Here is a 12,708-nt window from a genome sequence, read left to right as displayed (position 1 = left end):
GAGATGTTTTTTTGTTTTTTTTTAACCATTTTTATTCCTACATTTCCCATGATTCTTTTCATCGTCCCTCCATCATTGTATTTTTTATTTAGTTAAGTGTGTGTGCGTGCGTGCGTGATTGTGTGTGTGTGTGCGTGCGTGTGTGCGTTTCTGTCGTTAGTGAAGTTAATCTCATTCAACTTTTCAATAAAGAAACAGGAGACTGATGAACATCTTGTGTGTTGCTATGGTTACTACGTACTGTTCTGTATGTTCTTGTTGGGCTGTTTTAAATCATATTCAAGTTATTGGAAACATTCATGAAATATTACGCCCTTTTTACATCATTTTCTTCTGAGTTATTCCGACTTTTTTTGTCCTGAGATTTCCCAACCTGTTCTCCCCCCTCCGAGCACCAGAGTCTAGACTGATTGAGATGCTAGTTTGTATATTTGAAGCGTGTTTCTCTGTCTCTGCTCAGGTTTAGGACACACAGGCTTCTCCCCACATGAACGTTTTCATGTTACAACCACAAACGGACATTTATATAATGGGGATTTCATGGGATAGACCGACACTAAAGTGGCGCATACTGTAATTGTGAAGTGGAAGTAAATGGATACATAGTTTTCATAATTTATTACAAAAACATCTGAAAAGTGTGGCGTGCAAAAGCATTCAGCCTGTCTGTCCCTCTCTGTCTGTCACTCTCTTTGTTTGTCTGTCTCTCCCTCTGTGTCTCTGTCTTTCTGTCTCTTTCAGTCTGTCTCTCTCTCTGTCTCTCCCTCTTTTTGTGTCTCGGTCTGTCTGTCTCTCTTTTGGTCCGTCTTTCTCTGTCTCTCTCTCTGTCTATCTGTGTCTCTGTCTTTCTGTCTCTCTCTTTCAGTCTGTCTCTCTCTCTGTCTCTCCCTCTTTTTGTGTCTCGGTCTGTCTGTCTGTCTCTCTTTTGGTCCGTCTTTCTCTGTCTGTCTCTCTCTCTGTGTCTCTCCCTCTGTGTCTCTCTTTCTGTCTCTCTTTCAGTCTCTGTGTCTCTCCCTCTGTGTCTCTGTCTTTCTGTCTCTCTCTTTCAGTCTGTCTCTCTCGCTCCCTCTTTTTGTGTCTCGGTCTGTCTGTCTCTCTTTTGGTCTGTCTTTCTCGGTCTGTCTGTCTCTCTCTCTGTCTATCTGTGTCTCTCCCCCTGTGTCTGTCTTTGTCTCTCTCTTGTCTCCCTCTTTTTGTGTCTGTCTGTTTCTCTCCATTTATTTTTCTGTCTGCCTCTCTGTCTCTCTGTCTCTCTCTCTCTTTGTCTGTCTCTCTCTGTCTGTCTGTCTGTCTTCACACTTTAGCACCTTATTTACATCCAAAGACCAACCTAACTCCCAGTGTATTTCCCTAAGTGCTGAGAGACTAAACTACCACCTCCTCCCGCTGTGGAACAATCATGGTCAAACATTATTTGCATATCGCAATTTAGCATAAAAGTATCGTAAAATCTGCCGAGAATTTGCAACATGCAAAGAAGCCGCCACTCGACACGCACTGGACTCCATCTCAGAGACGAGTTGACGTGTTCGGAGACCCATCCAGAGACCATCGGGGGGGAAGGTGAGTGGTCCTTCATGTCCAATATTCAAACATTTATTAAGGCTCCAAGAGAGAAAAAATACAAACTTTAGACCAGATGATTTTATCATCAACTAAACCTTAAATGTGACTAGACAGCTGAAGACACAGATTCTATCTCACCGTACGTATGGTCAAGTCTGGTGTCAAAAGTCAAATTGAATTTTTGGTGCTTTTTTTTTTATGCTTTTGTCACCTTTTTTCAACGTTTTGTTTTAAATTCATGGTCACTTAACCTAACTTATGTTAGAAATAAAACATATATACATATATTTACATTATACCTAATTTTTGAGTTAAAAAGGCAGAAATTATGAGTTATTTTGACTAGTAGTTAAGATCAAAGACTGGTTGATGTCAAAGTTTAGTCACAATACTGTTTTTATTTTGAAATATATTTGGGGGCTTTTCTGTCTTTATTTGATAGGACAGTTATGTGGGGAATACATGCAGGAAATTATCACAGGTCGGATTTGAACCCAGGACCTCTGCATCGAGGCATAAACCTCTCAGTATATGTGCGCCTGCTCTACCCACTGGACCAACCCGGCCACACACAATACTGTTTTAAAACTGTTTAAACATTGAATAAAATACCCAAATTTCAATGAAAGTAATCATTAATTTTACGTGCAAAGATCGTTATGTGGGTTCCATACAACGTACATGCATGCATCCATGTTATTTGTGGGCATTTTGGTTGTAAGAAACCCATATTTCTGATATAAAAAAGTGTGTTAATACGTGTGTTTTTAGGTAAATTCTCTTATATGAGATAAACAGTCGAGAACCAGAATATGAGCTTTAAATTGTGATTTATTTTAGGCAAATGTGTTCAAAATTTTTATGAATTTTGACAGTTGTGACGAAAATAAATCTGTGATTTTGCATTTTAGTTTTATCTCAAATTAGTTGATAATGAAACGGATTTAGTGTAATTTTTAAAAGGGACTTTCCCCCTCAAAATCAATCATCTTTTCTCTTATCTGTAGAGCTATTTATCAGGTCAAGTCAAGTTCATCCATAAAAATGGAAATTTCAGTGCTCATACCCTCCTAAATGACCATAAAAAGATAGAGCATAAATACAATGCAAATGGACCATGAATACAGTACAGAAATTATAAACATGTACGTTTATGGAGCTTGTTGTGCTGTCTGATAGTTTTGGTGTTGGAGATATCGGCTGTAGAGACATCTGCCTTCTGTATTCTTTTTGGCGCTGTCCGTTCCACAGCTTTACAAAGACAACACAAAATACAGAAAATAAACATCTCTCAGCACTGCAACACAACATGCTCTCATATACATTAGACAGGTCCCTATATAGTAATGCTCTCATATACATTAGACAAGTACCTATATAGTAATGCTCTCATATACATTAGACAGGTCCCTATATAGTAATACTCTCATATACATTAGACAAGTACCTATATAGTAATGCTCTCATATACATTAGACAGGTCCCTATATAGTAATGCTCTCATATACATTAGACAGGTCCCTATATAGTAATGCTCTCATATACATTAGACAGGTACCTATATAGTAATACTCTCATATCATTAGACAGGTCCCTATATAGTAATACTCTCATATACATTAGACAGGACCCTATATAGTAATGCTCTCATATACATTAGACAGGTACCTATATAGTAATACTCTCATATACATTAGACAGGTACCTATATAGTAATACTCTCATATACATTAGACAGGTCCCTATATAGTAATACTCTCATATACATTAGACAGGACCCTATATAGTAATACTCTCATATAAATTAGACAGGACCCTATATAGTAATACTCTCATATACATTAGACAGGTCCCTATATAGTAATGCTCTCATATCATTAGACAGGTCCCTATATAGTAATACTCTCATATACATTAGACAAGTACCTATATAGTAATACTCTCATATACATTAGACAGGTCACTATATAGTAATACTCTCATATACATTAGACAGGTCCCTATATAGTAATACTCTCATATACATTAGACAGGTCCCTATATAGTAATACTCTCATATACATTAGACAGGTCCCTATATAGTAATACTCTCATATACATTAGACAGGTCCCTATATAGTAATGCTCTCATATACATTAGACAGGTACCTATATAGTAATACTCTCATATACATTAGACAGGTCCCTATATAGTAATACTCTCATATACATTAGACAGGTCCCTATATAGTAATGCTCTCATATACATTTGACCGGTCCCTATATATAAGCACATTAACTCCTTTCAGTGGCAGTTTTTAATTGAACAACCCTGTCGGCTGCATTCTCCGCAATAAGTGTAGCACAGCCCTCGCACAATGAGATATTGCACAACTAACATATTGCCCAACCCAAATAGCCTACATATTGCACAACTAACATATTGCACAACCCCAATAGCCTACATATTGCACAACTAAGATATTGCACAACTCAAATAGCCTACGTATTGCACAAATGACACAATGCACAGCTCAAATAGCCTACATATTGCACAACTAACATATTGCCCAACCCCAATAGCCTACGTATTGCACAATGACAAAATGCACAACTCAAATAGCCTACGTATTGCAAAAATTACATAATGCACAACCCACAGTCTACGTATTGCACAACTAACATATTGCACAACCCCAATAGCCTACATTTTGCACAAATGGCAGAATGCACAGTAAAAAAAAAAAAACGTTCCTAACAATAGCCTACATATTGCACAAATGACACAAGCCCAGTTCCTTCTGGTTCCTTTATATCGGACAGAAGGCAGGCGTCTCTACGCCCACTATCTCCAACACCGGGCAGCTCACACCAAGACTATCTGGACTGATATAAAGCTTTACACCTAAAGGCCCTGACACACCAACCGTGAGGCAACGCCACAGCCGGCTGTTGGCTTGGTGGTGTCAGGGCCTTAAGAGGAATAATATATTGTGTGATTTGGGGTGAGCAGCCTCTTAAAAGTATTTAATTGTTCTGATTGTCTAGTACCCATTGCCTTCTTTGGTTGGATTGGTTGGGTTTAGGCATAAGGAGTGAGTGGTTTGGGTTAGAGTATCAAAAAAGGTCCCAAGCAGTGGTGTAGTCTAGTCTAGTCTAGTATACCCACTAAGAAAGCTCCAGGATTTCCATATACCCACTTAAAAATGCCCAATGATACGCTACAACATACTTTGCATTATATTTTGATATCTCTCCCTCTGCTCCTCTTCCTCTGCTCCTCTTCCTCAGGCCTTGCTAACACCCAACTCCTCTTCCACCAACGGCACCCTGGACCCGTTGTACCACTGCTTTGGCGTTCCCATCACGTTCTTCATCTCCATCGCCTTCACCGCCACCAAACTCCTCCTCTTCATCCTCGTCCTCCACGTGGGTCACCGGCGGCGACGGAAGCCGAGCCACTCGGACGTCTTCACCTTCCACATGGCGGCCGTGGAGCTGATCAGCGTGTTGGGCTGCTGTTTCTTCTGTTGCGTGTTTTACTCAGATCTCCCACAGATGAAGATCGTGGGTTTCTACGCGCTGCACATCGTTTTCCCCGGACAGACTCTGTTTCACACTCTCACCTGCGTGGAGCGCTACCTGGCTGTCGTTCACCCCGTCACCTACCTGGGGCTGAAACAGTCGGGGGGGGTCAGGATCAGAAACATCAGCTGTGGGTGCGTCTGGCTGCTGTGCTTCGGGTGGAGCGGTCTGTTAGCTCTTTATGTGCCCACGTTGCCCGTCGTTCCATTTCTCAGCCTCTTGGTTATTTCCTTACTTGTCGTCTCTTTCTGCAGCCTTTCTGTTCTCTGCATTCTGATTCGTCCGGGGCCGGGGGAAGTGGGCGGGGACAGGGAGCGGGTAGACCAATCAAAGCAGAGGGCTTTCTGCACCATCATGGCCATACTGGGAGCGCTGTTGCTGATGTTTGCGGTGTATCTCTGTGGCTCTGCGTTGTACGCTGCGTCACTTTTGAGCTACGCTGGCGGCTGTGTGGCGATGTCGTCTGCACTCTGGTCAAATCTGCCCAGCAGTCTGGTGTTACCGCTGCTGTTTCTACACCGGGCGGGAAAACTAGAGGGTTGTTCCAACGCTGAGTGAAGTCCAGTTCAGACCAAAGATTTGCGACGTTTTAGAGCATTGCATGGCAAACTTGCAGCGGTCTGAATCGGCCCGTCTCAGATGATTTAAACAGATAGCGAATCAGAGAAAACGTTTTCTCAGTTTCATCTCTACTAGAAATGCAGCTGTAGTAATATCTCATAAGGGCCCTTAAGAAGGTGACTTACCTCCTTTTTGGGGTGGGACCCTTAAGGAGGTGACTTACCTCCTTTTTGGGGGGACCCTTAAGGAATTGACTTATCTCCTTTTTGGGGGGACCCTTGAGGAGGTGACTTACCTCACAAAACATTTCTTCTTCCATTCCTTCTGAGCCTGGTGTCTGTTTCCACTCAGCTGCCCAGAGCAACGAATCAGCTCATTGCATTTTACTTTGAGCTGGGAATTATGCTGATATAGACCTACTGCTCAGGGTACATTCATATCTCATAGAGCAGTGTTTCTCAAATGGGGGTACGCGTACCCCTGGCGGTACATTGGAGTACTGCAGGAGGTATGTGAACTTTTTGCAAACTTCTCATTTAAAAATAGGTCATGCATAATTCCTAAAATAATTATGCTGTAATAATGAATGAATTAAGTGATGGATTCTGAACATTTGAAATGTAACATTTAACGTTTTTTCAGTAATGAGGTTGTTGTTTAGTAAATCTATCACTGCTGACACTGTATTGTTCCTCTTTATATCTATGTAAAAAGGTTTTTGCGCTGGTCAAGGGGTACTTGGCTTGAAAACACAATTCAAAGGGGGTACATTATCGAAAAAGGTTTGAGAACCCCTGTCATATAGGGTATCATCAATAGCCTATTTCTTAAATGTATAAAAAAGAGAATGAGCAATGTCAGAGGTTTGCATGGTGTGGCGATGAACAAACTCTGAATTATCAGAGAATCTGCAGCTCCCTTGTAGTGTTACAAAGAGAGAAGTTAGTTCAGGGACAAAAACGTGAAAAAACAGCCTACACTGTGGTTACAATCAACTTCCATTCGCCTATGTGTTCATTTTCTTCCTGTAAATAGTCTATATTCCTGTAGGCTACTGTGTGGGACAAATCCGTTTAATTTACATCAACAATGACATCATGGCCTGGTGTGTATGTCAAGGTTGGTAAAAGTGTCTAAGTCTACAATTTGGTAGCATGGCATCTACTTTAACACATTTGGAATCTAATGTCATTGTATTTGATTTCAAATAAGATAAAATGGTAAATCTTATAATAATTATTAGTATATTTGGTTTTAAGTTTATAGTTTCATGTTGGGTCTATTGCAGCATATTATGCAGTTTCTAATTTAGGTGGTGTCTAAATATGTTATAAATGTACCTGTTATTTTTGTAATTATATACAACCATAGAAATAAAATGGACTTCACGACCATCCCTCCTACAACAATCTGTGTCTTGTCTACGTGTTGTCCACGTAGACAATCACGTGTATTTGAACTGTTTATATAAACATATATATAAAGGGAAGTGTACGTTAGTATACGACACATGAGAAAGCAATGTTACTGAAAAAACATGTTGGACAAAGATCTCTTCAGCTGACACCAATGATTCTGTCAGATTCAGATCATAGTCTGTCAGGATTACAACGTCCTGTACACATTTACATCAGGTCAACTGGAACTTCAATATGAGGTGGATATTTGGAGAGGCTTTATTTGTGTTCAAAGAATAAAAAATGCACAACAATGAATATATAAAAGTAACAACTTGAGGATCCAAATATAAAGAATTTATTAAAATAAAACAGTTTAAGGCGCATTAATGTATCTGAATGTTAAAACTGAGTTATCAACTTCCATCATGTCTCATTAATGATTATTATCTCATCCATTGATTCATATTAAAAAATTATCAACTGATTTCAAAGATCATCACTTTGGTATAGTTCACATTTCATAACATTTCCTTTGGCAAACATCATTTAAATAATACTTCATAGATAATAAATCCAGTTTAAGGTCTTATTTAGAGACAGACTGGTCCTCTATGTCCCTCTGAGATATTCTGAGCTGCATCAGATGATTTTATTATTACAATAACAACAATACTCACAATGTAATCAACTCCTCAGTTTAAATCATCAACAGTTAGTGGATATTAAATCATTACCTGAAAATATAACACTTAGCAACACAAGCCTTTATATGGCCAAGCAGAAAACAAGCATTTAGAATCCCCTCCATATAAACAGTGTTCCCACACGTAGGCTAATGTGTGGTGGTCCGCCTCACTATCAACACGGGCTGCCGCACATTGAGTTTCGTTATTATTATGGATTTTTTTTTAAAATGCTATTTAAAATACATTCTTCTGCATATCCTTTCCCTGCTTTCCTCCGTCTCTCTGTCACTTGGGACACACACACACACACACACAAATTTCTTCCTAATCTGTGGGAAACACTGTAAAATGTATTATTACCAAAACACACAAGCAGATGAAATGTTGAAGAGCTCTTTACACCTGATTAGAAGATATCCATCTGCTGATATTTACAACTAAAGAAACATTTTCTGTTAGAGGGCAAACTGACCAAATATCAGATCTGTACATGACTTCACACCCACAGCAGTAATGAGAATCATGTTGTACATAATACAGCACATGAGAAAGCAGTCAGGTGCAAAGAGCTTAGACTTTATGTCTTTTCTACATCAGGACACCAGCCACCGCAACAAAGGCTACAAGAAGCAGAACACCTGCGGCCAGTCCATGGTCTCGGCCTCCAGGAGAGGAGGGTCCATCCTTAGGACCTGAAGATAATAAAACATATGAGTCAGTAGATGTGTGGATAGAGGAGCAGCTTTCATCCTCTCTGATGTTAAAACTGCAGCTACAAACTGATACTCAGAAAAACTCACTGAGAGAGACTCACTCACCTGCTGGCTCTCTAACGTGCAGATGGACTATGATTGGTTCGATGTCGCTCTCTGTAGGTGTTGAATTACTGGTTGTAACTCCACACTTGTATATTCCAGTGTCGTTGCTTCTCACATTCTTCAGAATTATAGACGCGTATCTGCCTTTCAGCTCTCTGTCCACCAGCTCCACCCTGTCCTTAAAGGATGGATGCTGCTGGGTTGGATCCAAGCGTCCATCTCTGTATAAGAGGACAGTATCTGGCTTCAGGTCAGCTCTGGTCCACTGTACAGTACTGATGGAGGAATCATCAGCCTGACATGGTAGAGTGACATCATCTCCAGGATGCATTATTAACACAGTCAGGTCTGAAAATCAATAATAAACAATAGTAATGAAAAGTCATGGTATTTCAAAAGACCTCCATCATTATTACTATTATTATGATTATTTTAATTATGATAACTAATATAACTTATCTTCTAGTTGTAATTCTAATTGTAGTTATCTATTTTACATTTGTCAAAATGTATATCAGATATTTAAAATAACATTCTGGATATCTGAAATTATAATTATGACAACTAAACTGTATCTGAAATTGAAGTTCTTCGTAAGAATTCAAAAATAATCACATTATCCGCTATATATATATATATATATATATATATATATATATATATATATGTGTATATATATATATATATACATTATATATATACATATATACATATATATATACATATATATATATATACATATATATACATATATATATACATATATACATATATATATATACATATATACATATGTATATACATATATACACATATATATATACATATATATATACATATATATATATATATACACATATATATATATACATATACATATATATATACATATACATATATATATATATACATATATATATATATATACATATAAATATATATATACATAAATATATACATATATACATATATATATATACATATATGTATATATATATATATATATGTATATATATATATATATATATATGTGTATATATATATATATATATATATATATATATATATATATATTGCCTCTCTCCACTAGGAAAAAGTATCTTCACCAAGAGAATTACACCTTGGAAAAATAGCCAAAAAAAGTTACCACCAGAAAAGAAGCTGGTAGTCCTTTTAGGAGAGGGGACAGCAGCTCTACTGACAGCTAAATATGGATCTGAGGGACTCACAACCACTTTAGGATCCCAAAATTACAGATTGGTTTAGTACTTTATAGTAATTAAGTAATTATAGTAGAATAGTATATATGTGACACCTACATATTTAATATATGACATGTAGGCTATGAATTTCTGTAAAAAGGCTTGATAGAAAGAGAGAGAGAGAGAGAGAGTCAGTCTGATTACCTCCGCTGTCTGAACACTCCTGTTTTCTGAACGACAGTTGACACATCGGCGTACTATGTGAAGGTATTTCATCATCTGCTGTCTTAGTGTGTAATCCCCTGCTGGGTCTTCTCGCTTATAACAACCGTTTTTGACGCAATTCTTTCGACATTCTGAACTACCGCGGAAATGTTCATCAGCCAATGAGATTGCGCATTTAGAGTTAAATCCCCCCTTTTACTTTCACAATTGGATGCTTATGAAAAGGAAATGACCATATTTGGATCCGACAGCATTAAACAGGATTGTAGAGGAGAGAGCGAGCTTTCTAACGGTATATGAGATGACAGGGTGCAGACAGCGATCGCGGAGCAGAGGGATGATTTAGAACCACAACTTTTGTTGAATTTAGGAGAAAGTAAAATAAAGACCTAAATGTGTATTTTTTACTTTTTTTCACCACAAGTCTGAAAGAATATATGTTATTGAAGACAAATAGCCCAAAATCTCAAAATTGACCAGTGGAAAAAAAACGATGTTTTTGCCTGCCGTGTCTCGCATTAAGCCCCCAACGTTGACTTCAAGGCAGCGCTGCGACCATTGACTTCATGACTTCAAGGCACCTAACCATTGCCTAATCCTAGTGCCTGCCAGGCATCGCTGCCTGGAAGGCGACGTTGGGGGCTGAAACACCAAACACCGCAAGAGATTGGTCAACACTGACAGTAATGCAGCGCAATATGAAATATTTCGTCTTAGATTTAACAACTTATGAAACTAATATAGAACAATATGAAACTAAAACAACATAAGCTTAATTTAAAATGGCTTAGGAACTATAGGCTAGAGGTGGATACACGCAATTTAGAGGTGGATAAACGCATTTTGGAGGTGGGTAAACGCTATTTCCGAATATTGGGATTCTCTCTGCCGGAGACGGAGAGTCAGAACAGTGAGAGAAAGAGAAGCGTGTGTGGAGTTTATTCACTCCAGCTGATACGGACACTGACACATGTGATGTGTGCAAAAAAAAGTAATTCGCCACTGTGGTAACACCACCAATTTGCATAAACACATTAAAGCATTAAGTCACCTGAGAGAGAACTCCGAGCTGCTAAAAAAGTTGAGGAAGGAGGAGGAGGGGGGAGAACCCCAAACCAGACCCCCAACAGAGAGACAGAGGACTCTGGCAGAGGCTTTTCAGCCAAGAAATCAGGAGTATCCAGGTCATCTCCAGCATTAAGCAATGCTGCTCACAGTGATCAGAGAGGCAATTTTAGCAGACTGATAGAACTACTATCATAAATTCAGCCAGTTGAAAAAAAATCGTAATTAAGTTTCACTGGAACTCAAAAATATACACATATATTATTTTATTATTTTTATACCGTTACATTGTTTTATATTGTTCTAGTTAGTAAATAACATTTAGATCTGCCTAAAATCTTTGTCCTGTGTTTTATCATAATCAAATCAGTAATCAGACTGAATGTTGGTGAATATTTTAACCTTCTAATTGCATACTGTTTCCCAATCATGTGACATATGAGAAGCATATGACTTCTGGTAAGTAGAGGCTTACCATTGCGCAACTACTGTAGCAATCAGAATTTCAAAAGGCCCTTTTATTGAATTTTGGTGAATATTTTTCAGAGAAAATTGTTTGCCAATCTACCAAAACGGTAATTTGTCGACGGTCACTTACACAGAACCGATGATGAAGTGCTATGAAGCTTTATTCCTAATAAAAGAATTTCCTATAAAGAAGGGGAAGTTAAAATAAAATATCAAGTGAATATCAAACGTCCGGCCAACTTCACCACGCTACTTCATGAAGTAGACCGAAAGTCTATTTATTTACTTCAAACATCAGATAAAGTGATTCTTTTCTCTAATACAGATGATGCTTAGTACATAAAGTAGTCATGTATAAAGATGTAACCGATGTATTACTCCATGAGGCGGCTATGTTTGTTAGCTAACGTGAGCTAGCTTGCTGAGGCTCAGTTCAGCATTATCTGTATTAGAGAGAAGAATCTCTTCATCTGATGTTTAGAGAGAATTAAACAGATTCCCAGACTACTTACTGGAGTTCACCAACTACACACAACATATACAAGTTCATTATCGGGTGTATTATTTGTGTCCCAGTCAACAACTGCTCTGAGAAATGTGTTAGACCAAATGTAGCTACGCCCATGACGATAAAACATTTAATGTCTAACGTTACATAAATCTTTCACAATAAAAGCTGATATTTACCAGAGGCTGCTCCAGAGAGAAATAACAACAGGACCAGAAACGGAGCCATGAGAGCCGAGAGTGGATAGATCCTCCGTTATGACCTTCACAGATGAAAGAAGAACCTTTACCTTTACAGAGGAAGAGGACGCATCAACTAAAGAGGAAGTTCTGTACACACGGTAGTTTTTTATTCATCCTCCGCTGAGCTTCAGGACAATGATTACAAGAGTTCGTTAAACCACATTTTAACATTTTCAACATTAAAAAACTGATGGGATATCAAATATAGACTGATGTACCAAGTACATTATATACACAGCAAACCTCTGATAATTAAAATGTGCACACACAAATATCATCCTGAATTCACAAATTCGTTATTTATTATTGCAGGGACTGCAGAAGATCCCATTTTTAAATATCTATAACCCAGAAACAGGAGAAAGTATTATTATTATTATTATTATTATTATTATTATTATTA

General features: G+C 38.1%; 2 protein-coding genes across 3 annotated transcripts in view; one reads left to right on the top strand and one right to left on the bottom strand.

Annotated features, from left to right (window-relative positions):
* Positions 1–210, top strand: part of LOC120572751 (serrate RNA effector molecule homolog) — a 26,806-nt gene extending 26,596 nt beyond the window's left edge. The window contains exon 20 of the mRNA XM_039822167.1: positions 1–210. This exon is cut by the window's left edge and continues 91 nt beyond it. The gene's annotated coding sequence lies outside the window, so the exon portion shown is untranslated.
* A 7,213-nt stretch (positions 211–7,423) lies between these two features.
* On the bottom strand, positions 7,424–12,365 carry LOC120572929 (CD276 antigen homolog). Of its 2 annotated transcripts, none has more exons than XM_039822455.1 (3): positions 12,243–12,365; positions 8,596–8,943; positions 7,424–8,469 (listed from the first exon to the last, which is right to left on the bottom strand). In XM_039822455.1, the coding sequence occupies exons 1-3, from the start codon at positions 12,289–12,291 to the stop codon at positions 8,366–8,368; spliced, it is 501 nt and encodes a 166-aa protein (XP_039678389.1). In that variant the 5' UTR covers positions 12,292–12,365; the 3' UTR covers positions 7,424–8,365. The 2 variants fall into 2 exon arrangements, with proteins under 2 accessions (XP_039678389.1, XP_039678390.1); XM_039822456.1 differs by lacking the exon at positions 12,243–12,365 and adding an exon at positions 10,002–10,184.
* Between the last annotated feature and the right edge of the window lie 343 nt (positions 12,366–12,708).

This window comes from Perca fluviatilis, chromosome 14, assembly GCF_010015445.1.
Source record: "Perca fluviatilis chromosome 14, GENO_Pfluv_1.0, whole genome shotgun sequence".
Classification (NCBI taxonomy): domain Eukaryota; kingdom Metazoa; phylum Chordata; class Actinopteri; order Perciformes; family Percidae; genus Perca; species Perca fluviatilis.
Note: the sequence above shows the minus strand (reverse complement) of the source record. Positions and strands in the feature narration are given on the sequence as shown.